The 25,808-nt window shown below is 40.2% G+C and overlaps 1 protein-coding gene across 2 annotated transcripts in view; it reads left to right on the top strand.

Moving 5' to 3' along the window:
• Positions 1-25,808, top strand: part of DSCAM (DS cell adhesion molecule) — a 484,929-nt gene that overhangs the window by 371,385 nt on the left and 87,736 nt on the right. For both annotated transcript variants that reach the window (XM_080376609.1, XM_080376610.1), the window contains exons 17-20: positions 5,909-6,149; positions 7,738-7,884; positions 9,646-9,801; positions 18,659-18,792. In XM_080376609.1, the coding sequence (XP_080232735.1) occupies positions 5,909-6,149; positions 7,738-7,884; positions 9,646-9,801; positions 18,659-18,792 (678 nt within the window). The remainder of the gene's footprint in view (positions 1-5,908; positions 6,150-7,737; positions 7,885-9,645; positions 9,802-18,658; positions 18,793-25,808) is intronic.

Here is a 25,808-nt window from a genome sequence, read left to right as displayed (position 1 = left end):
TTACTACAGTGCACAATTGCTGTACAGTGCAGGTGGACATGTAACTACTGAGATGTCCAGCTAGTACACAGGGACCTCAGGTCTCCAGCTTTTTTGAGTAGTTCAATGGTGTTTTGAAAAGGGTGCATTAAAAATTCTGTTCTGATGCAGTATTTTAGTGTTAAGCTTCAAAAGCAGTAGTCTTTGTCAGACCCCTTGCACAGGTCACAAATACAGTGGTGATTCTTGGATCTCATCCACATATTAAATTTATATCAAGTGTTGGTTTTCATCAAATGGTTTCCAAAAATGAAATGCATGTGGTCAGTAGCCACAGGCTTACCTGGTGGTTGAAGTGAAACACAGCAATGTACTTATAAAAGGCATACATGAAGCATGGAATTAAATGCAACACACAGTCAGCAGAGCAAAGGAAGCAGCTATTGAAGCAAAGTGGAGTGTACAGTGATTCTCAACAACTGAAATAAATGCTTAATGGGTTGTTTCTTTTTAAAGCACTCAAGAAGTGTGACTGCCATCAGATCTAGTGAACTATAACCTTCAAGCTTCTGTGCATGAACTTGTTTTTATGGGTGTATGGGTAGGCAGATTGAAAGGCTTTGCTTGCTTTTTTAAAGTTCACTTTGGGGGATATTTTCTAAAGCAACAAGCAAAGATAGGCACCATTGGCTCACTGCTGGAGTTTATAGATGCCATTTGTGATTCTGAAGATTTGCCATTAAATTTTATAGATGCAAATGTGTGCAGGCAGCTATAGGACACACAAAATTCCCACACCTACATTTCAGTAACATTGTCTAAAACATGGTTCAGCTTGTACATCCAGGACATAAGTGCAAATTAGTGTCTTGATCTCCAGGTATTGTCTGGGGAGTAGAAGCTGGAGCAGCTGGAGTTTTATTCTCAAGATCGTGTTTGGAATTTGATTTGTGAATACCTCTCAAGTAGTGATCAGTATCTAATATAACAAAATAATCACAGAGATGAGCTATGAATTGAATATATACTCCACTGCCCTGGCAAGTTTCATGAGCTGAGTGTAAAAATGGATTTTCACAACTTGAGTGAGCTTAAGTTGTGAGCTTCCTGTGACCTTGGAAATGCCTGCTTGTAACCATGCTGCATATATCCAGATCAAGAAAGGTGGGCCCATGCTCCCAGAACTGTGCACCACCATGTGAACCTGGTGCCATGCACCGTGCAGATGCTGGCTAGACATTTGGAGTTTGCTGTGGATTGTGCTGCAAGACTGCACACCCAGTCTCCAGTGAATAGCCAGTCTCCTATGAACCTTTGAGATATTATTCCTATAGACTCAGTCTCTGTTAAATCTGTTAATTCCTTTAATTTATTGACCAGCAGTATCTGATGTGGTCAAGCAGCATGAGAGGCACTGTAGCAATGCCCTCTAGCAAAGTGCTAGGGAAGTGTTGCTGGCTTTAGCCGCAAGACCCAGTGAGGTGCTGTTTTGCAAGCAGCAGAAACTCTGGAGGTCTGCGTACGAAAAGATGGGCAGAAAAAGGCACCACTGGCACTTGACTGAAATTCTGCTCATTGTGATCTTCATGCTGTCAAGCTCCTGTGTGCTCAGCTTGGAAACTCTTTGCCTTGATTTGCAGTCGTTGCTTTATCTGCTGGTAGGTTAGCTCCTCCGGTGGGTGCTAAGTTTCTCTGTGGTGCTGGACACAGCTGAAACCTAATTGTTTTGCTTGACCTTGAAGCTCCTTTGCAGACAAAGGTGAAGTGACTCAGCTGCCCTCCGGAAAGGTTTGTGCTTGCATAGCCCTACCATTACTAGAAAAATTATTTCCTGAATGACAATTTGTAACAGCTGATGAAGAAGTTCCCCTAGTTAAGAAGTCCCTAAGCAGGAGTGAACCGTTTACTTCCCTTGAATTACTGCATTTCTCTCCTGGCCAGAGCAGTTTTAGCCCATTACTCAAAAAGTACTTTAAGATGGTCCCACAGATTCAACATAGTTTGGTCCCATGATGAATCCTGACTTTTGGGTAGGTCCCTACAAATCACTGCTGTGCAGAAGGCACTCATTGCATTGTGCAATACAGATTGCTTAAGAATAAAGAAATACCCCATGAGATCAATCCTGTATTGTCACGGAGACAAAAAAGGAAGAAAATAGAGTCAGTAATAACCTGGTCATTTTTATTTTGGAGGCATGTGAAACCTACAATCACATTATACAAAAGGGAGTGTGTTGAGAACCATAGTTATATTTAAAGTTAGAAAACCTCTTTTAAATACAGACAGTGTCAGTAACGGTGAAAGGAGCAGAGAATAACACATCAATTTTCATCTTTCTATTAAGTTCTATTTCTGCAGCTTGCTACAGTTGTTTATCTTCCTTTAAAGTTTCTCTTAGCCAACTTCTAAAAAATTCTAGTTAAGCAAAGTATTATAGGTCTGTGATCTATTTAATCCCATTTCTATGTGTCCACATAGAACATTTGGTTTCAGATTGAATTTTTAAATAATAATCAGCACTTTTGGGTAGTTTAAAATGGTGCAGAGAGAATGGGAATTCAACAGGAATTCTCATTTAGAGAAGAGCATGAATATATTAATTATTTTTTTCTTGTAGTACTTTACAGGGTAAATGAACCCATTACATTTAGGCATGGGAAATATTCCTCTCCTCTTTATGCATATACACAGGCACACAACCATAAATGTCATACTTTACAAAGCTCATTGATACCCTATTTTACAAATATCAGATTTTATGAAATAAGCAGTAAGATCATGGAGTAAAACTTACTTTTTTGTCATGTTTCATGACTACTGACAAGGTTAACAGTATTTTTCCCCACAAACACTTAGTCATGGAAAAACATTGCTTCAGTGAATTTTCTACCAAAAATGTGTCTATACGTGAGAAAGTGTATATATCAAGTATATTATTTGTGCAAAAAGTAAATCCAAAATTAGGCATTTAGATAGTACTAACAAGGAACCTTTGAAATTCTGTGGAGCAGAACATTTCAATGCATTTTTCTAATGTGACTTTGAGCTTGGTTTATATTGTGTAATGTTTCAAAGTGGGAAAAAAAAGAAGCAAAACTTTAATATTTTATTTAAAGAAAAAATCCCTTGAGCTAAAACAATTACAGTGAGGTTTCATGAAAAATGCAAAGTTTGCCTTTTTATTCTAATTCAAAATGAGAAAGTATATAATTACAGAATTCCCAGAGAAGAGTCTATTCTGGCTAGTCCTGCTCTGAGAACACTTCAATGCATAGCAAATGTATGATTCAGTTTTATCATTACCTGTTTTACAGTATTATATATATGTTCCAATATATGTGCTATATGCTTCTATAATCTATTATCTACAAGGCCTATGCTCACTTTTTCTTGGTATACAGTGTGTACCTTACGATATATAGTGTATGTACACACAGCATCTTAATTTGTGCTGTATGTGGCAGTAGGCAGTGCAGACCACTCACAAAACAATAAATGCACTATATTATATGGTGTATGTGTTTTATACAGGTTGCTTGTGATTTAGTGTGCATTGTGTGTTTGTGGCGACAACTTCTGTTGAAAAGCCACCCATGGTAACTCATGGGAATGTTCCAGCCACAGCCTTTAAGTAGGAGAGACTTTAGGTCTTGAGATGTGCAACAGTGAGCATGTTAATGTTTGAGACCAGGAATCTTCTCCACTCACACTGAAAGATTTGCCAAGCTATGATGGAATCCAACATTGATGGCGAGAACTGGTGTCCTGGCATTGCTTACACTGGTACCTCCGCACTGATACATATTTACAAAAGAGACAGTGACCTGCAACGTTGTCTGAAAGCAGTCCTCCCTGTAGTAACACTTGGGTTCTCTGCTGCTTTGTCCAAACTGTTTGTCCTTTAGTCAATTTGAAATGTTTAAATTGTGTTAGTTTAGTCTTTTTGCCCCTTCTCATCAACACTGACAACGCCTATAAAAATGTATAAGCTATGCAAAATGCCATGGCCAGTAACAGAATTTGAAATCCTTCAACTAACAAAACAGTTCACCCTGAAATATTTTATTATTTAAATGTGGTAAAGTTATTTTCTTCTCAGAGGGAATGAAACAACTTTATTTCATGATGATATCTGAATGTAAGACAAAAAACAATCTGACCTTAGTTTCCATCCCACAGTCCAGCTTAAAAAAACAACCTTTTGCAGTCATTTAAAGATCATGAAGCCATGGAGTTGTTCAGAATAGGTAACACACTTGCAAAAAAAAAAGGGTTTTGACAATAAAAGTCCTATATGTTTCTAAAGAAGTTGGGTGGGGTTTTTTTGACAGCAAAGCACAGAAACTTTCCAACAGGAAATGATTATACGCTTAGATTCCAAACCCACAGTTCTGATCCCCGCAGCCTGCCTCACCAGGTGCTCAAGACCTGAATCTCCCAGTCCGGTCACCTGCAGCGGGGCGGACGGCACCACGCTTGCAGAGAGCTTGCCAGAGGAACTGAAGCAGCACAGTGGAAATTATATACTTTGCTTCAAGTTTTGTTTTTGTTTCTGAAGGCAGGAGGGAGAAAAATATAAAGCATCAGAGGAGAAAATTCAGTCAGATCCATCCCATGACACATTTTAAATACAGAGAGGGTGCTGGCTTTTGCAGAGCAATGATTTATTGGTAGTTGATGAAAGGCAAGTCCCACACTGATTTTATTAGCTCCAGTGAGACTTTACTCCAGTGGACTATAAGCTCACTGAAACAGACAGCTCATGTGGCAGAAAAGAGTATTCTTGAGAATGTTCCTCAGTAGATTTAATGGGATATAGAAACAACATAAGTTGCTGACTGCGCTGGTTTAACTCCTTGCTGATAAACTGTGTCACAAAGACCTTTTTTATGAGTCAGTGGAACAGATGAGCTTGTGGGCATCAGGTGGGAATTTGAAAGAGGTTTGGAGGATTTGAAAGAGCTTTTTGTCTGTGGATTATAAACTGTGCCTTAAAATGTTTATACTAATTATACCTCATACATGTAGAAAATCAGACAGGAACATTATCACATATTGAAATTAGTCCAATACTATTTAAATGGAATTTTAATATTTATTTCTGTCAATAACGGGCTTTTTCCCTGCACTGCCAATCTTTATTTTACTCTAAACTACATTTTATATTGCAGAGTACAGAAATTATTTCCACTAGTCAGTTATAGGGAATCTTGCACTGTGACTGAGAAATATAGTACATAATTATGGCCAACCATTTTGTACTATTCATATTCTTGAATGCCAGATATTGTACACCGTGTTTTAGTAGCTATTCAGTATGCAAATCCCTGCTTCCCAATTCATTTTTACCTTCAGCACTCATTATCTAATCATCTTTCCACACTACACACTGAATGAACAGAAGCATATTTCAAAGCACAGCATAAAATTTTCCTAATGCGTTTAGCTGAACAAACTTATGTGACTGCCTTCAACAGATCAATAAGTGCCTTACAAAAGATTTAGCAAGTGAATGGTAGGGGCTTCTGGCCAGAACACAATTACTGGTGAATGGTAGGCCTGTAATGCAAATATACCTCATCAACTCAACTTTGGTTGATTCACCTGATAAGAGAACAAATCATTATACTTTTGAATTATAACTCAAGAATATCTCCTTATCAGATTTTTCTATGTATGACCCACTTAAAGGTCTTTCTTTTAGCAGAGGAATGCACAAATTAGAACAAACTGCATCTGAAATTTATATATCATGGTAAAAAGTTACTACTTCATGTGCAGAGAGTGTTTTGAATTGTTACCTAGAAACAGACTTGCATTTGGTAGGAAAAAAATGTCAACTTTGTGAATATTTCAAAAACTTTATGGAGAACACTTTGACTTTGGAGACATGTACTTAATGTGTAATCTTTCATTTTCTCTTTAGGCTCCAAAGAAGCACTTGCAAAATGGAATTATTCGTGGATACCAGATAGGTTATCGGGAGTACAGTGCAGGGGGAAATTTCCAGTTCAACATCATCAGTATCGATACCACTGGAGACAGTGAAGTTTATACACTGAATAACCTGAAAAAATTCACCCAGTATGGCATGGTAGTCCAGGCTTGTAACCGGGCTGGAATAGGACCTTCTTCTCAGGAAATCATTACCACTACTCTTGAGGATGGTAAGTCCTTGACAAACAGCTGTCATGGGACATAGTATTATTTCTTTATTTATTTTTGCCTTCCTACATTTATTGCTTGCTTAGTGATTGTTACGTGGATAATATAAGATCAGACTTTCAGTTGTTAGATACAGTAAGCAGACAGCCAGAAGAGACTGGCCAACAATGAGGTACAGTTCTCATTGCAAGAGATACAGAATTATCCAGGTAAATAAATATAACTCTACTAATGTGATATATCCTGCTGGGAGCAAGATTGACTAAAGCTATAGCTTTCATTAAGAAGCCTATTGCTCTAGTGTTTAGATATTTGCAAATTTTGTGATCTTGTTGTAGATTCATAGTGATCTCATCATAGTTTTGAGATGCTAAGTATAACTCTGAAAGGTGAAGCAATACTTTTAATTTTGTTGGCTTTCTTTTGTTTTCAAATGTCTGCTGTGAAACCTAGAGCTCTTGTACTGCACAATCACTTGTCAGCCTAAGGAGAGATGTGTGACAAAATCCAACCTGTCTAATCGAAGTAACAATTCGGATATTTTTTTTTCAAATTACACAGACTTCTCAAACAATGAGAGGGAGTCCTCTAGTGGAAAAAGAGAATTATTCCAAATCCAAAAAGAGGCACAATATTTTAGAGTAAAAATTGAAAAACAGTCCTAAAGAATAGTGTACGTCTGATTTTCAGCTACTATAATTTGGCATTGGTCTACTAAAGTCAGTGCCAGCTGGGAATCTGACTTTTTACATGGAGGAGATGGAGTTACATATGTCTAAAATTCTCAAGAACTACAGATTATGAGGCATATGCTTCACGGAAGGCTGGTGGTTTTCATTTACTCTAAATGCTTCTAGGCCTGGACAGATCACTGCAAGACCTCGGAAGGCAGTATAATCACTCATGGATATACTTTGTATTATAATAATGGTACTTTTTTTCTTCGGAATCCACCATCTTACTTTTCCTGGCGACTTTTTTTTTTTTGTGATTACTCAGAATTTGGGTCCCTCTCAGAATTAAAGATGTCATCAGCTTTAAAAGCAATGCCAGATACTAATACAGCTGTATTGCTTTGACAATGAACAGCCAACAGAAAATGCCTCAGATTTGGCTGACTTTTTCCAATTTGTCTAAATGTCAGTGAAAAATTTTATGGACTTTCTTTTTTCCCAATATTTTTTAAAGATGCACCTGCTTTGCCCCCCTACCAATTTTAAAGGGACATTAGATTTGTCCAGAGAGATGGCAATTTGGCTGCGAACTTTAATATGCATATATACATATATATAAAGTGCTAACAGAATATTCTGCATATATCAGCACTAGGACACATTTCTCTTTCAAAAGAAGTGACAAAATACCCTATTAAAATACTAGTTAGCAAGTGGGGAAGCAGTATATCAAAAGTATTTCCAGGGAAATCGGAGCAGAAACATGTGGATTGTAGTGAAGTTTTGCATTGTTGACAGCGTGTAACTGCTAATTAAATAATGGGTGGTGGGATAGCAGAGAAAATTGAAAGGGTAGGTGAAGGATAAATACTGAGTTGTATTCTTCGAGTTAAAAATGGTGAATCTCTTATTCCAGTCCCCAGTTGCCCTCCTGGGAACGTGCAAGCCACTGCCACATCACCAGAAACCATCTCTATTTCTTGGTCAACATTGGCAAAAGAAACCCTGAATGGGATTCTGCAAGGATTCAGGGTTATCTACTGGGCCAACCTCTTGGACGGAGGTGAGAGAAATCAAGCTATTACTGAGTAGCAAGCCATATGTGGCCATTGTATCGTTTGCCCTCTGCTGTGAAGGCATTGTGCTGCCTTTTCTCTTTGGTTTAGAGAAAGCCTCATCTACCTTTGAAGGAAGCCCTTCTCCGTTCTCCGCAGAGCTGTAAGAAGGTAGCAGGCATTGCAAAGCTGCCTGCAGACGCCCTCAGGGAAAGCTTCCACTATGGGTTTGCAGTGCTCCGTAGACCTGCCATAGTACCCAAAATAAAGGCCAGCAGGTTTCTTTTCTAAAGAATGATGACATGAACCTAGAACATACCTGCCCAAACCTGCATCTGATTTTAGCTCGATTGGTTATCTGTTTGCTTAGCTAGTTGCCTACTTGAGTGGTTATTGGTTTTTTTTTTGTTGGTTGTTTTTTTTTTTTTTTTGACAGGATTCATTTCGTCTCCATAGCTGAGGGTAAAAGAAGGAAATATTTTCAGAAAAGGCATGTTTTCTTGCCAGACTCTTGTGTTGTGTTTATGTTTTGTACTCTTAGCCTAATTCCTAGGGAAATAGACTCCTGAGTAGACAATAAGGGAAATGATCAAAGGAGAAATGGGATACTTTACTGATCTTCAATTTGTCACATGATGGTAATTCTACGTATAGTCCTTTCTTGTAGATTAAATACTAGTAAGTTTGAGTTATGCATGCCTTTATTCCTATTTGCCCTGCTGAATTTTCACAGCTCTTGGGCTATGAACTATCTCCCGTCTTTGCTTTCATCCATCAGGCTCATAGTTCACTCTATTATGCAACTGTCTTGCAAATTCTGACCTCTGTTAGTGTAGCAAGGGGAAATTGGAGTGGAATGTAATCCAGAGGCCCACTGTTACTGCTGGTAATGTTAAGAGTCAAAAATATTTGGAAATAAACCACCAATTCTTTTGTACATTTAAAAATAAAAAATAAAAATGTATGAGAAGCATACATAAAATGTAGACATGACAGATATAAAATTTAATGTTTTCAGTGATGCCTGTAGTCTTTGGATCAGATCCTATGTGAATATTACCAGTGCACACAGTCTAAGCTTCTATGTGATGTCCTGAAAGATGATGAAAAAAGATGATGTTCATGCAGTGCTTAAAACTGGATTTTCTTCATTTATTCAGCTTTATTTTCTGCCCTAAATATGTTTAAAGCTTTTTTGCCATATGGGTTGTACTTCTTAGCTTGCTGCAAACAAGATTCATATGAAGTGCGTCATCTTTCAGCAAATAAATCTGATTTTACTGTGTTTAAATCTATTGTTAGCTAGTATTACTGCCATCGAGTGCTTTGCAGCAGTACTTGCTACATATTTTAAGAAAAAGGGGACTCTTTCTTGGTTTTCCTTATGGGAAATGGTCTTTCTCAAAACCAGTAAATCTTTATGAAGATAATTGACTTTTTCATTTTTGCTTTAGGGAATGTTTTGCAATAATCTCTTCTTGTTATCTATTCTTTATGAAAAATCTTACTACTTGTAGATATCTTCAGTTTTCTTCCCTGTATTTAAAAAAATGCAAAAAATAGTTTGAAAATGAAAACTAGGTCTGCTTTGAATAGTAGGAATTCAGGACACAAATGAATTTATTTTAATTTATTACAGTTCATTGCTGTTTTATAATAACGAAGCAATACTTATCTGGTACACTCTTTAATCCTCAGGATTTCCACAGTATCAGTAGCTGGGAGAAGACTGAACTTGGCAATAACTCAATTTCCTTTTTATTCTGTAGAGCTGGGAGAGATAAAGAATGTCACTACTACACAGCCATCACTGGAGCTTGATGGCCTGGAAAAATACACCAACTACAGCATTCAGGTGTTGGCTTTTACACGAGCTGGAGATGGAGTGAGAAGTGAACAAATTTTCACCCGCACTAAAGAAGATGGTAAGCAGTAAAAATTTTCCATTCCCACTTCCACAAAATGTTGGTATGTCTCAGGCATTCAAAATAGTGCAAATATTGCACACAAACATGCAGAGTGAGATTTCTATCTGGTGGTCTTGAGTTAGGAGCACAAGGAGAGGAATATATGCACACAGCTTTGAAAAACATCTCACTGCAAGACTATAGTTCAGGTGAGCCAGAAGTTTGTAGGCAACATTAATGATCTGAGCAAGTTTGTCTTCTTTTTTTTAATTATTTTTTGTATTTTTTTTCTGAAATACTTCAGGATCTTATTTGAAAATTTTGAGAAGGTTTAAGTTAATTCTGTCAAAGTGATTGAAAATGGGGAAAGGATGAGAGACTATTCTGCGACAATCTTATATAACTTAGATGCTTCTATGAAGGTTTTTTTTTCAGTATATATATAAAAAAATTCCTCCAAGCACCTCTTACTTCAAAAGCAAAATGAAGAACAAAAATTTATTGCCTTTGTTCGTAGACCACAGCATGGAAAATTTAAGTCTTAATGATGAAAGTTTAAGAAACTTTTAATCACACACAGACACACACACATGCACACATGAGATTTCATAATCACTTTCTTGTAACTTTATGGAAATCACTTCAGGTGGTATTAGTAGGATGCCACATACTGATCTATTTCTCAAGGACTAGAATTTCAAATTCAGGGATAGTTTTTTCCCTAACCTTTTTAATGCCTTGAAAACCCCATGAGATGCACAAATATGTCTCTAGACCCCTAAATACTTCTGAAAATCTATTTTTTGGCAGAAATAAAAATGCACAGATGCTTAGCAATGAAGTTACCTGAATAATGTTTGATTGGTAAATTCTCCTGAGTTATGCAATGTGTTTTCAAGGAAATTAGTCAATGGATTTTTCGTTATTACTTATCCAGTTCACTGGTCATTCATGCATATATGAATGTATTTGTCAATTTTTTTATTTGTAATGAGATTTACAAAAGTGCCAAGAGAGTAGGTTCAGTAAATTAACTGGCTTGATGAACGTTTGGCATTTTTTTGCCAATAAAATATTACTTGATAAATTTTATTATTTTTTTCCAATAAAATAGTGAGAGACTCTTTCTAAAATTTACATACAATGCAAGGTCACCTGGCCCCAACTGTAGCTGTATCCAGGGGATGCAGTATAAATTAAAATTGGACTTTTAACATTTTTTTTTACATTATCAAACAAGTTATTTGTTCCTTGTTCTATTTTCATGTGCTTAATACTTTTCATTACTTTGATCGAAGTTGAAATAATAGCAAAACAAGTAAGTTACTGTCTTACAGCTGAAAAATATGAGGAAATTCAGGCATATAACAATGTTGGTTTATGTAGGTCTACTTCGTGGTCTTGTTTGTAGTTATCACTGAGATCCTGCATTAGCTTGCAGCAGAGGCTCTGTTTAAAACTGTCTCAAGGTACCACACCTACTCTGAAATTGTCAAGGACAATTTTCTCAGCTATAGACTTGTGTGTCTTAAACACTGAATGTTAGGTTGTTCTGATCCCACCCTAAAGTCCTTTAACAACTGCTGTGGAACACCTAAGTCCCAAGTCAGATACTTTTGAGACATCCAGTGCTTGGAGGAAGATGGTTTTATTTCAAAGATAAGTCTGAAAAATAAGAGAACTCTTAAGACCACCTGCTGCATTTTGAAGTTACTTTTTGTCAAGTAGATCCTAGTATGGCAACTTTTCCCTGAATACCCTCTGAAAACAAAGGCTCTCACCCCTGAGCCCTGGGGCTGGGACTTAAGCCACCAGCAGCCGACCCGGCTCCAGGACCTAAGGGACTGGCTGGTCTTGGGGAAATACAGTTCATGTCAGAGGACCCCTGAGGACAGCAAGAATGTGCTTGCTGGTCTGTGCCTTTGAGCAACATTGCAGCCTGCTGCCTTGTGTCAAATTGGACAGCCAGTCCAGTTGTGGGGGACAATAAGAAGCATTCTTCCAGAAATCCCTGAAAAGCCAGCCTGTAGACAGCCCCTGGCTCCTGGGTCTGCACTTCATGGCACATAGGCTGGAGAAGTCGTGACAGCTGATTGGAATGCCACACACTGGTTTCTGTTGAGTTAAAAGCTCCAAGCTACCAAAACTTCCCTGGGTGCAGAGAACATCTTGTCTGTGTGAGGTTCCTTCAGCTTTTGGATTTGATCAGATGATCAGTGCTTCCAGCAGTACCACTGTCTCTCATTGGGGACAATAAAAACATAGTGTACTGCTCCTGAAAGTTTTCTGACACCTCGCCAAGACCGTTCTCCATCTTTAAAGAGAATTGGATGCACCTCAGCCATTGCTGATGCTTACTAACCTTTTCTCCAAAATTTGAAGTGATGAGGACTTCATAGCTTCCATAAGTGTCCTGTACCAGTTAAGGATCCACCATAATGCAATTTCTTTTGCTGCAGAGTAAGGTTGAGTACTTCCCTCCATCCTGCTGGCCAGGGAGACTGATGGAGAACTTGCTGCTTTATAACAGTATTTCCTATCTGAAGGGTTACTGTGCCTGTTGCTCCCTCCCCTGACACACACATCTGTGCATGGCCTGTGACCTGCCTGCAGCTTGCAGCAGTTCTGAAACATTGGAAACCCCCAATATTATTTTTTTTCCTTAACCTACCTCTTCCTAGTTTGCTCTTCCCTAATTCTTAGTGGCTTTTTTGCTCTCCCTTTCTGAGATCAGACAGGCCCCAAAATGGGGGTAGCACACAGACCTTGTTTGGCTGCTGTGCAAAGGCACATCTCTGATCTTTAATCCTCCTGGCAACTCAGCAATAATTCACCCCAAGGCAGCATGACTAATCTTTTCAGATGTTTTTCTGATGCTTTGCAGTGGTTCCACTCATTAAATCTTTTCTCCAGAAAAGTAAACTGAGAGGTGTTCCAGAAGATACAATGATTTCATGTTTTGCTTCAGCTACACAACTTTTTATTAAGGGCAGTAAAAGGTTTGGAGTGGAATATAGAAAGGCTTGCAGTTAAATGTAAGCCAAAACCAAAGTCCTGGGTCTAAACATCCCTAAGGCTGTGGAAATTAAATGGGAAAAGAGAATTCACATTGCCAAACTATAAGCATAAAACAGGTGCCTCTTCCTCAGAAGAACAGACATTTCTTCTATAATTTTCTAAGGAAAAGTTTTCTGTAGAGAATTATTCAGTAGAACAATCTCAGTGCACCTAAAAGATCCTGCCCTAAAATTAAACACTCTCTCTCAGCATGTGAAATGAAAATAATTGCAATCTTAAGAGAGCTTAGATCTGGAAACCTTAGATCTCTGATCCGAGACCTTGTCTGGCTAAAATTATGATATCAGATATTCCACCCTCCTCCAATAAAATCTGCAAATCTGAGCTATTTTTAAGTGGCTGCCAAGCCCTCCACATTGTGATTACTATGAGGCTGTATCACACCATTAACACCTTTTTCTTTTTTCATTTCTTTTACATGAGGGGAAACTTTTCTTTGTAAAGACCAGTGGTGCAGCATCTTTCACTGTTGTTGTGGAAAGGCAGATTGTGGCCTCCAGTGACTTCTTCGTTGGTGTTCAGCTAGAAACATCAGGCCAAAATATCTTTAGCAGGTTTGAAATCTCTAATGTGGCAAAATAAGAGTAACCTAGGGAGTGAAGCAGTCAGCCTGGATGAAATGAGTTGACACTTTGGTTTCTTGTAATGTTTGATACTGATTTTAGACACCAGAGGTCAGACAGTGCTGCTGATCAACTTAGTAAGTGGGAACAGTTCTAACAACAGAAAATAACCTTTCCTTTTAGTGTGATCATATTTATGGTGTTTGTCTAGCTTTTTCGCCCTTGTTATCCTTCAGAAAAAGAAGGTGCTTTTCTACAAGTTCCTCTTGTCAGAAAAATAAGCCAAGTACAAAAGTTCAATTTTTAAGAATTCTTTGTGGTTTCATCCCCTACCCTTTCCACTTTACAGTTTCTAATGAGCTGCTTCTCCTCTTCACCAGAGGACTTTAGTAAATCATGAAGATTTAAAATAGTTCTTCAAATTATCTTCCTCCCTGTATTCAAAGTACACTTTCAAAAGCTAACCCATGTTTTAGCAATGGAGAGGGTAACAGATTCCCTCTCTGTTTCTGCACTGCTAATGTGGTATGAGAAAGCTACAGCTGAGGCGATGAATTTGCCCCCCATATAAGCCCGACATATTATGCAACATCTTGGCAGCAGCAGCGCCTCTGACCTTGGGCAGAACTGGCCAGCAGGGATGCAGCCAGCAGGGATGCAGCCCGCAGGGCCCCTCCTGGGGGATCATAGGCTTATAGCATCGTGTAGGTTGGAAAAGACCTTTGAGATCGAGTCCAGCCATCAACCTAGTGCTGCCAAATCCACCACTAAACCACGTCCCTAAAGCTTTCTGCAGTTGGCAGTTGGGCCTAGTGTGGCTGCTTTTTACTGAATGTCTGGCAGAGGTTGCTTCTGGGGTTTCTGTGATGCAGGAGGATCTTTGTTTCTCTCTTGTATCAGTTTCTTTGGAGAAAATGCATTCTCATGCACACAAAGCTGTTTGTATCTCATAGAAGACGCTGCTTGGTGTAGCAGTGCTGTCCATCCAGCTCTCCTCTGCCAGAGAGGTCAGTGTTCAGAGCAAGGGGAAATCTGCAGCAAAGAAGCGACAGGGACCAGCTGCAGGAAGGAAGGAGGAGTAACATTAAACCCCTTTGCCATCCTCGTTGTAAGACTTTGCCTGAATCCAGAGAGATTTCTCTTTCTGGACACTAATCTTCCTGGCAACTGACATGAGAGAGATGGATGTACAGATCATAGAACCACAGAATGGTTTGGGTTGGAAGGGACCTTAAAGATCACCTAGTTCCACCTCCCCTGCCATGGGCAGGGACAGCTGCCACTACACCAAGTTGCTCCAAGCCCCATCCAGCCTGGCCTTGAACACTGCCAGGGATGGGGCACCCACAGCTGCCCTGGCCAACCTGTTCCAGTGTCTCACCACCCTCATAGTAAAGAGTTTATTCCTAATAACTAATCTAAATCTGCCCTTTTTCAGTTTAAAACCATTATTGCATTTAGCTACAGGCCCTGCTAAAAAGTCTGCCCCCATCTTTCCTATAACCTCCACTGCAGTACTGAAAGGCTGCTGTAAGGTCTCCCTGGAGTCTTCTCTTCTTCAAGCTGAATATTCATCAGATACCAAGATACCATCTGATGCAGCTTTATACTTACTCTAAAATTAATAAGCATCAATCCAATCAAGTTCATGTTCAGTACTTTTCGGAGCTCTGCTTGGGCTCGTTCAGCTGATGAGGATGGCTGTGCAGTTCATCACCTGGGTGTTATGATGGAAAATTGCCCTTAATGATCCCTTAATGCATTTTTTTCCTATTGTCAGAGAACTCCAATTTTGCCTTTCTGACTAACAAAAAAGGTACAGAATAATAAATTGACTAACAAAAAAGGTTCAGAATAATAAATGTGAAATTGGCAGGACTTGATAGAAATGGTGTAATTAACAAGGCCAGTTCAGAGTGAACGAGGGGTGCACAGCACATGTGAATGCATTTGGCTAGCATAGGTCTAAACTGTAAGTGGGATATCTACATGGATAAAGGCACAACCGGCAGCAGTCAGGAGTTTATTTTGGTTTGTTTCTCATGAATGTAACTGTCAATAGGATAGTCCTCTGTAGTGTAGGATTAAAAACCTGTTACAAAGCAGGGTTCAGTTTTCCGATAAATTGGTGACATGGCTCTTAAATGCACTGTGCTCTGTGCATTTGCCTCCCTGCTGTTCAGTACTGTGAAGAAAAATGGTGATAATCTCCCTGCTTATGAAAAAGGGAATGAGAAAGTTCCTGGAGCTCCTCCCCATTATCTGGCACATCTAATGCTGTTTCCCAGGCTAGTCGTATCAGTATAATTGCCTTCTCTGTGTTAGCATTTCACTTGCACTGTCAAGAATACAAAGTGTTCTCCTCCACATGAAAGCAGCATGCTATTTCCGTGTCTTTCAAAGCCTTGCTAGCTGGAGAATGAGGCCATCTTTGATCTTAAATTTGCCAAATCTGCTCCCCGGAAGGTTGCGATGTTGGCTAGAAGCAGTCCTTGGCTTCTCTGTGCTCAGCCCTGGTTGTCCTCCAGCTTCTTAACTGTTATTTTACCCCTGGTGACCATGGCAAAAAAACCCGATGGTGTTGTGCAAGTTTAGCTTAGCTTTGCTGGGATGTGTGGGAATCAGTGTGCTAAATAAAGATCCATGGAAAGTTCAGTAAGAGAACCCAGGCCTCCTGATCCTGCTGTCCCATAATGAGTGAAGCTAGTAAGGCTACAGGGTGCAATGGCAGTGGGAGGAAATACCTGAAGTTAGCATAGCAAGGCTGGGGTCTTTCCAAGATAACTTCCTTCAGATGCTCAAGCAACCCATGTTTAGTAACAAGTGTTTCAGTTAAGGCTGAGCTAACGGGCAATAATTTTGTTTAGGTTCCCAGGGAATGAGTTTGAACGAGGACGAGGACTTTACCCTCTGGGCATAGGACAGGGGTGGTCTGTGAGGCATCAGATGACAGTCTGCAGAGTTCTTGCTAACCAAATGTAAACAATTCCCCACACACAGTCCTGTCCGCATGCACAACCCAGCAAACAAGGTAGCAAAAAGAGGCGTAACAAATGAACATTCAGAATAATTTTGGCACCACTGCAAAACTTGTTGCCTGATTCCAGCCTCTCTGCAACAAGGTGGAGGGATCCTTGGATTAGCAATTTGACTATATGGCTTCCCGACTCTCCAGCCCCTCTTTCTGCTGCTCTGTATACCAGACAGTAATACAGCAGTGCAATGACAAGTAGTGTTTTCCACGTATGTCCATTGATAGGAAAATGCTAGATGAATTCCAAGTTAGTCTCTCAACAGTTGACAGCCATGACCAATTACCGTCAGAACCTGTCCCTATAGATCACACCCTAATTTAACAATAAATTACTTTAACCTCATACATCTATCTGCAGTGATTTCCAGAAAGCATAACTAACCGTAAAGGAATCCTCCTGTGGGTTAAGTAATTACCCTGGAGAGCTAGCTTTCACTCCTCAGCAGTGGGAGCAAATGGCACTTCTAATGAACTGGGCATAAATAACAAGTTGAATGCTCCCAAGCATCAATATTTACTCTGCGTTGGATAGAACTGCTAACCGAATTAGCCCCTTTGCAGCGAGGTGCTGGGTTTGCATGCAGTTATGATCATGACATTCTCAGTTGATGTTTTATTAGCTTTCTCAACACACTATAAATGGAAAATGCAAATTCGGAAACGTTGCGCTGAGTGGTGCCTATCTACCAATTCTGTCACATTTGCCAGTAGTACCTGTGCAGATATAATATTGAACCTCCTATGTTTTTTACAACCTGAAGTAGCTAGCCACAAAGCTAAGCAAATTTAGACCCCAGGTTCTCTGGCTTCTCTTAATAGGCAAAATTTTGTACCACCATAACACCCACTTCCTTAAATGAAGTAGAAAAAAGATTAAGGATCCATCTACAATGATCCGATTGCTGGACAAGGGGGTTTTTATCTGTATTGAACAATAACTCTTTCCTGTGAAAGGAAAGAAAGCTGATCAAGCATTGCAATGGTAATTTTACCGGAAATTCTAACAATTTGGTTGTTTTGCTTGAAATTAGACAAAAATAGTAGATTCCTCATAAACTAAAAGTTCTGTAGAGAACAGAGTCAATCAGAGTATTTTTTCTTTAATACCATACGTAGTAATTTCCAGCACAGTGTGTCTATTTCAGTAGTTTAACATGAATATTCACCACACACAGTATTAAAATGTTTCAAATTCTTTATTTTGATTGTTTTAAAAATATTTCTAAATATTTTCTTGTTGACAAAAGGTGGTTTTTTTTCAGGAAACTTTAAAGCAATGCATTCTGATGTTAAATGTAGCCCTTGCTATTTTGTTTAAAGTACAAGCTTGTGTGCAATGTGATATTCTAGCATGAGGAATTTTTTCACATTAGCATAAGAGTGCTTCCAAAGTTGGAGAACATTGTACAGTGTAACATGTGTTTGAAAAATAAAAAATGCTCATGAAATTAAAGCCTTTCTCAAAAGGCAAGCATGAGAAGAGATATAGTTAAGATTATGTACCAAGATTTTAGTGTTTTCTGGCTGAAGTTTTTTCCATGTGGTTTTAGAGAGGAGGTGGTTTTTTTTCTCTTTCTCTGCAACAGTTTTTGATGGCTCATATGGATAGCTGCTGTAATTAGAGAAATAGATAGGTGTTGACATGCTGCAGTGCCAGGTAGAGGTTTGAGCTGTTGAGGGCAAGGCTAAGGATGAGGATACTGTGTGGCCACGTGTCTGCTCACATACCATGCCACTAGCTAGACCAGGGTCACGTCAGGCAGTGCTGACTGCATGGGATTACAGCTCATCTACTCTCCACTTCAATAAATTCACAGGTCTATGGTGTATGTCCATTAAACTGTTCATAATAAACAGTTTATAATAGTTTGTTTGGCAATGTTAGTGGCCACAGCCAACATATTTTCATGCATGCAGGCTTGGGGTGGTACTTCACAGAAGTTTATCCATCAGTGGCAACTTCTGCTTTGGGGGCCTCTGAGGGAGCCTCTCACCTCTTATGGATGGTGACACAGCCCTCCAAACCCTCTACCCTGGAGCGGGCAGTGTGGAGGCTGCTTCCTAATGCACAGTGTCCATCTCGGTCCACAGGCGCACGGTTACCAAAGCAGCACACTCCCCTTTTCATTTTTACTCCTCTGTTACACTAGGGTGACCAAGTACCTGCCATGGGCCACTATAACACATCTTGATTTTCCAGTTCCAGGTCCTCCAGCTGGTGTTAAAGCAGCTGCAGCTTCAGCCTCTACTGTCTTCGTCTCCTGGCTCCCTCCCCTGAAGCTGAACGGCATCATTCGGAAATACACTGTCTTCTGCTCACACCCCTACCCCACCGTAAGTCCCACAGAGCGACTGCAGATGGGCAGCACTGACTCATGGGGCTGAAACAGTGTGTTTGCACATACTCAGTGCTTGGTGTTCTCCTTGCCACATCCTTGCCATTTGTTCACCCTAAGCGAGGGTGAAGGGCAATCCTGTGGCTGCAGGGGTGACTGAGAGTTGGTTTTAATTTTTCTCACCTATCAGACTTTTGCACTGTTTAAAACTCATTGCAGAGCGCTGATTTACAAATAATTTCAAAACTCACAATTGAAGTTGAGTATCTTTTAAGGTGCTTGTTTTCTGGGTTTTTTTTAGAATGTGTTCAGTTACCTTTTACAGGACCAGCTGCAAGAGCACTGTTGTAGCTGGAGGCATGTATTTATACACCCATACTTAGATGTGTTTTCATTTAAGTTCCTGCCTTTTTGGCTTGAGTGTTCATGTGTGAAGGAACATAATGACTTATGAACGGACATATTTGCATGTGAATAAGCTTATGTATGCCTGGAGTATTTGCCCACTCGGTCTACATGCTATTACTTACCGAGAAAGTGACAAGAGAAAAATTGAGTTGAATATCTCTGAGTCACAAAGGAACGCACCTATCTTTAAACACAAAGGCCAATTGCTTGTTATAAATACCCATGCGTATTTACTTTATTGTACATTGAAAAAGCTACTTATTTAGTTTTTATTCAAGGTTTTGATTTAGTATGTAAGCAGGACTTCCCATCAAAGTTAGCATCGCAAGACGAAAAATGCAATCTTAGTTTATCAGAAAAGGAAAATATTGTTGCAGAAGTAGGAGGAGTTTGACAGGGAGATTTCCAAAAGTGCTTCAGGCTTATTTTCAAAGCTGGCTGAGAGAGAGGAAGGCCCAAGGGTATGTCTGAATGGGACCCTGCAGGCAGACACAGCCTCATGCAACCCACTCTTCCAGCAAGTGAACTACTTCTGCAGGTATTCAAGGGGAGAAGGGGCAAAACATACATGTCCGTTGATGGCTATGCTTAAACAGATACATCCTACTATAAGCAGGATTTATTAGTCATATCCAAATCTAAGGGTTGGAGAAGTTTGCTTCATTTATGTTTTGGAACTACTGACTCCTAACCCCATTAATTTAATAATTGTAGCCATGCAAATCATGAGCATACTGTTGAAATGTAAACTAGCAAGAGAGTTTTCTGTCGTGGTTCATACATTTCTGTGGCACACGGTGGTTTAAAGAGGTCGGAGTTGACAGAACTGGACCTTGCTGCTGGGGCTGTGGTCTGAGCAGGGCTCCTGCACTTCTCTGGGGGTTGGAGACAACAGCAGGTGGTGCTGCTGGCTCTTGCTAGTTACTCACCATGCACAAAGCTGCAGTGTTCCTTCCTGAGGCTTTGCCAGCCAATTTTTTGTATGTTTACATCACCAGGAAAATAAACATCTTCAGCTAAATGTTTTTTTCTCTAACATGCAGTTCTGTCATACAGAAAAATATTTTTTTATTGTAAGGTTACCTTTTGGCGTACCTCAGTGATGTACAATGACAAGAATAGTTACTCTTTTTGCTGGTCTTAGCCTATACTGAATTTTACTGGTATATTTTGTGGTGTTCATTATGGCATGATGTGGGGGTGTCACTGTACACCGTACTTCAGGGTAGAGGCACTTGAAGATGTTTGTATTTTCTGTAAATTGTTAACGTGTACGTGTATATTTATCCTGTTACCTGAGTGCATGAAGGGTGGGAGGTGGGGGGTGTATGTACATATAAAAATATATATGTGCATACACATATGCATATATATGTACAATATGTATGTGTGAGGCAAGTCCCTGTACCACTTCTCACTAGTGTTCTGCAGATTAGCATGAGTAGTGTCTTACACAGCAGGTCTTCTGTATCAGTCCTGTGTGGTGAGGCAGCAATCACACTCACTGGTCAGTTTCTGGATATTTTTACATAAGTGCAAGACCTCAGGATGCATTTAATATAGAACAGGCTTCCCCAGCCTTATTTCTAACTATTTTTTTTAACTGTTATTCTTAAAGGGATTCTGAAATGAAAGTTGTTTTATTCAGAGCTAGCTTTGCAGTGAAACAAGCCTGCTGCAGAGGTGCTTGAATGCTAACACTCCCATGCAGATATGGTCTATATATCCCAAAGGAGTTTTTGTATGATTCACTGTTGGCAAGGACAAGTAGTTGTCAGAGGAAGAGGTCTTCAATTAGGATGAGGAAGGGAATAAGTAGAAGACCTGTGTCTTTATAATTTCTGCTGCCATCGTAAGTAGCCAGTGCTGTAACTGGAGGTATAGAGCCATAAAAACTTCCTGAACAGACTTCTTCCTTCAGTCAAAGCCCTGGCTGCAAAATAACTTTGCTAAAATTCTGCTATTTAAGCAGAAAGGCAAACTAAGTTTTTGAGCATCGGTGAGAAGAAAGAGAAAAGTATAGTGGTAAACTTATGGGAAGGCTATATATTCTTTGCAGATTGTATTTTACAAGCAGTATGTGTTTGCTGAGAACAAGTCAATACAGACACTTAGGCTGACAAGACAGTCCTTTACACAACTACACTGCTTTGGTGTTTAAGTTACCAACAGAAGAGCTAATGAGCTCAGTCATATTGTGCACATTTTTATTACAAAACATAACCCTCATATGTCCCTAACATATCATAAGATGAAGATTTGCTACCTCTTGCACAGTTCAGTTTGCTTTGCAAGGGCAGAAGCTGGTAAAACTTTGGCTGCCCTGTGCAGAAGGATGCAAACATTTCCTTTTTAAATATTTTGGGTCCTAAGGACAGTATTTGCCTGGGATGTTTCAAACCACAAATACGATTCATGTGTGAAAGATAAAAATGATTCTCCATTGCAGTCTGTTCTCTAGCCAAGATAAAGGTCAAGCAAGGATCCAATGTCACGATTTTTAATTGTTATGCCCATATTACTGGATAGGCATTATTAGGCAGAACTTTCTCTTTTTTTATTCTGCAAATATAGGGAAAAATACAGAAATGTGACTTACTGGGTCCTTCATTCTTCAAATATAAGAAACAGAACATGCCAGAATTTAAGTTAAAATAATCATCCTCTATGATAACTCATAGCCCACGCTCCTACAGTTCTTGACTCCACATCCATGTCCAACTCCTTGTACGAGCTGGCTTCTCAAGACCACCTATAATGGTCCCATGTTGGCCATCTTCCTTCTAGATGTGTTTATCCCTGGTGTACTGGCAGGACACTCATGACACTCATTCTTTCCAGGCCTCAGGGAAGCAACAAGCAGGGCTTCATCTGCAGCGCAGGCTGCCATCCCATCCTGTCAGTGCAGGTATTCCTAGTGGTGCCATAGACATTGCACATGGTCTGAATCCTAGCAAAGAAGCTAGGGTGGTTCAGCTCCTACCTGGCCCTGTGGGGCAGCTGCCTCTGGTGGCTACTCCAGCACCTGCTGCCTTGCTTTATAGATGTGTATTGCCTGGGCTTTTAAAAGGGCAACAGAAAATGAGATTTAAATGATTTCTGAAAAAAAAAAAAAAAAAAAAAACCACCAAAAAACCCAAAACAAACAAACAACAACCTCCTGTTGAATTCAGGTCAGTACACTACATAAGGAGGAGTCAATGGGTGTAGATTAAATAAAATTTAGGTGGCAGAAAGTGTCCTGAAAATGTCATTGTAAACATAAAGCATGCAGTGGCTAGCTAACCTCAGAAACTGTAATCTCAGAACAGGTAAAAAGCAACACAGAAGCATGGTGTGTGCTGAAAGCAGGAGCAGGAACGTTAAGAAGCAGGATTTTCTCATATGGGAAGGGCTGAGAAAGTGTTAGAACTGACAGGGAAAACAGAGAGAGGTTGAGCTGAGGAAATGAAGACCAACTATATCATTTGGGTGTCAACGAACAGTATGACATCACTCAATCAGAAATACACATTAAAATCTTATTTTGCTTTGTTGATTAGAAAATGCAGTCATTACTGTTGTTGTTGCAGTTGGGGTTTTGTTGGGAGTGATCTGTTGGTCAGCCATTCACCAACAGGAGCAAACGTATTAAACAGGCTTATCCTGCTGTTTCCAGCAAAGCAGGTTATTATATTGTGCATCAGTCTCATGCTTTCTCCATAGGATACCTGGAGATTAATGGAAAGGAGTAATGTAAGTACAGCTGCACTATAAAAAGATAATAAATGGACCTTGCTCTCCTTTTTGGTGATTTTTCTTTTCAGGACATTATCAGTTGGTTCTTTTCTTTGTTCTGCTCCTATTAAGATGTCCTGTACCTGCTCCAGTATGTCCATGGGTGTTTTGTACTGAAGAGTCCGAGACTGGACAGAGTACGTAGATGCAACCTCACAATGCAGAGCAGAGGGGAAGGATCGCCTCCCTCCTTCCCCCTGCCCCGGACCTCCTGGCTACACTGTTACAAAGCCAGAGCTGATAATACCAGACCTGCCTTGCTGCAGAGCTGCCCCTTGGACAGTTGGCCCTCCGGCTGTACTAGTGCATGGAGTTACTCTATCCCAGATGCAGGACTTCATGTTTTTTTTTTTTTTTTCTTTTTGGACTTCATGACATTCTGTTCACCCCATTTCTTCAACAACCATGTTGAGGTCCCCCTGAACAACAACCCTGCTCTCCAGCATACAAACTGTTACCTCAGTTTCAGGCTGTTCACAAACCTGCTGACATTGCACTCTTGTTCTGTCTCTCAGACCATTAATGAAGACATTAAACAGTATTGGTCCCACAAGATGATCCCTGAGGGATACCACTAATTATTGGCTTGCCACTGAATCTTGCACTGCGGATCACAAGTTTGGGCGCAGCAGTGCAGACTTTTTTTCCATCCATTTTATTGTTCACTTATTTAGCCAGTATTTCACAAATCTGGTGATAACAAGACTGTGGAAGACTGGGTCAAAGCCTTTGCTAAAGCTAAGGTGAGCAACATCCACTGCCCTCCCCTCCCCTTGTCCACAGTGCCAGTCACCTTTTCATAGAAACCGATCAGGTTGGTCAAGCATTATTTACCTTTTGGTACCATGGGTTTCTGTATGACTGATTCTTAAGTGCCCTCTAATTCAATCTCCATCTACTGTGAATACAGCTTCACTCCAAAATACTCTTCAAGAAGCTTCAGAGACCTGGAGACCTGACAGCAAAGCTTACCAGTGAAAAGTGGGGCAAAAAAAGCATTGAGTACCTTAGAACTTTCCAAATTCCTTTTCACTAAGTACTCTGCATCACTGAGCAATGTGCCCAGACTCTCCTCAGCCTTCCTTTTGTAGCTTGTGTACTTAAAGAAACCCTTCTTGCTTTTGTCCTACACCATAAAAATTTGTGGTTTAGTTCAGTCAGGATCTATATGTTCATTCATGATGGCCTTCTGTCATGCTTGCTCAACATTCCCTACATTGCAAAAGACCATTCTTGTGCTCTGAGGAGGTTGTCCTTGAAGATTAGCCAGCTGTTCTGAGCTCTTTTGCCCTTCAGAACAGTTTCCCATGGTATCGCTTCTCTCAGGATCTTGAAGTCTAGTCTTATTGTCATAGTCACAACAGCCAAAGTCATCACAGACCTTCACATCTTCAACCAGTTTTTCCTTGTTTGTGGGCAACAGGTTCAATAGATCATTTCCACTAGTCAGTCTATTGATCACCGGCATCAAGAAATGTTCGTCAGTACTTCCAGAAATCTCCTAGATTGCTTGCTTCCAGTCTTATTGCCCTTCTAGCAGTTGTCAGCGTGGTAAATGTCACCCATGAGTGCTACGATGTACGCCTGTGAGGCTTTCTTCAGCTGCTTAATACCAGATTCATCTGGCTCCTCCTTTTGATCAGAAGATCAGACATGTGCCAGACAACTACTACAACACTATGATTACTGGTCAGTCCTCTGGTCCTTATGCGCAGACTTTCTCCTGGTTTGTCACCTGCCCCAAGGCAGCACTTCATGCATTCAAGAAACTCTACACAAAATAAAAGCACACTTTCATACCTTCCTACATATCTTTCTTGAAGAGGCTGCATCCCTCCATGCAGAACACCACTCCTGAGTGTTATTCTATCATGTTACCATAATCCCAATGAGGCTGTAGCTCTGCAGCTACACACAGACTTCCAGTTACTGTTCTCTAATTGGTGTATTGGTGTGGCATTTGAGATGGATCCTAAACTGTGCTGCTGTTACAAGGGAAAAGTGAGATCCTCGTCTGTAATGTTGCCTCCTAGACCCATCTGTTTTGCCCATTTGTGCCCTTGCTTCTCTATTATGGTAGCTCTCCTCAACCACACCTAGTTTAAAGCCCTCACCACTAGGTTAGCAAGCTTCTTTGCAAAGATGTTCATGCTGCACTTTGCCAGATATATCCCATCCCTGCTCTGTAGCTTTCATTCCTTAAGGTCCTGCAGTCATAGAAGATAAAGTCTGACTGCTAGACCAACCCTGCAACATCAATCAGCTCCTGCTCAAGCCTTCTCCCTCATCAGAAGGTTTGAGGAGACACCACCTGGGCACCCCTGCTCTTCACTTTCATCTTCCAATATCTGTTGTGACTCTTGACATGGTTCACATTGCCCCTGCCAGTGTTGGTGCCCACATGGAAGAGCAGCAAAGGAAAAGAGTCGAAGGGCTGGATGAGCCTTGGCAGTATCTCCACACATCTCTAATCTTAAAGCCTGCCAAGCAAAAAGTTCCCATGATACTAGGTCAGGTTGGCAGATCAGTGCCTCCATTCCCTGCAGGATGGAGTCTCCGATAACTATCACATGAGTTTTTCCTTTTGTGCAGACACAAGGTTAAGGCTCAGATGGCTCTGATGAATCCTCTCATAGATCTTGTTCATCCTCACCAGTCCCCAGGGCTTTATACATATTCTGAATTTGCAGGTCTGCAAGTGGAGCAGGAGTCTTTCCTGTAGCCAGGAATCAAACTTCCAACCTTCTAATATCCTGACTGCCACCTTCCCTTACCTGCCTGGACATGTTCTCCTGCTGTCCTTCCTTCTTTTGAGTTGTGTGACTTGGG

Source organism: Falco punctatus, assembly GCF_963210335.1.
Source record: "Falco punctatus genome assembly, chromosome: 2".
Classification (NCBI taxonomy): domain Eukaryota; kingdom Metazoa; phylum Chordata; class Aves; order Falconiformes; family Falconidae; genus Falco; species Falco punctatus.
The sequence above is the reverse complement of the archived record's forward strand: the minus strand, read 5'-3'. Positions and strand labels throughout refer to the sequence as shown.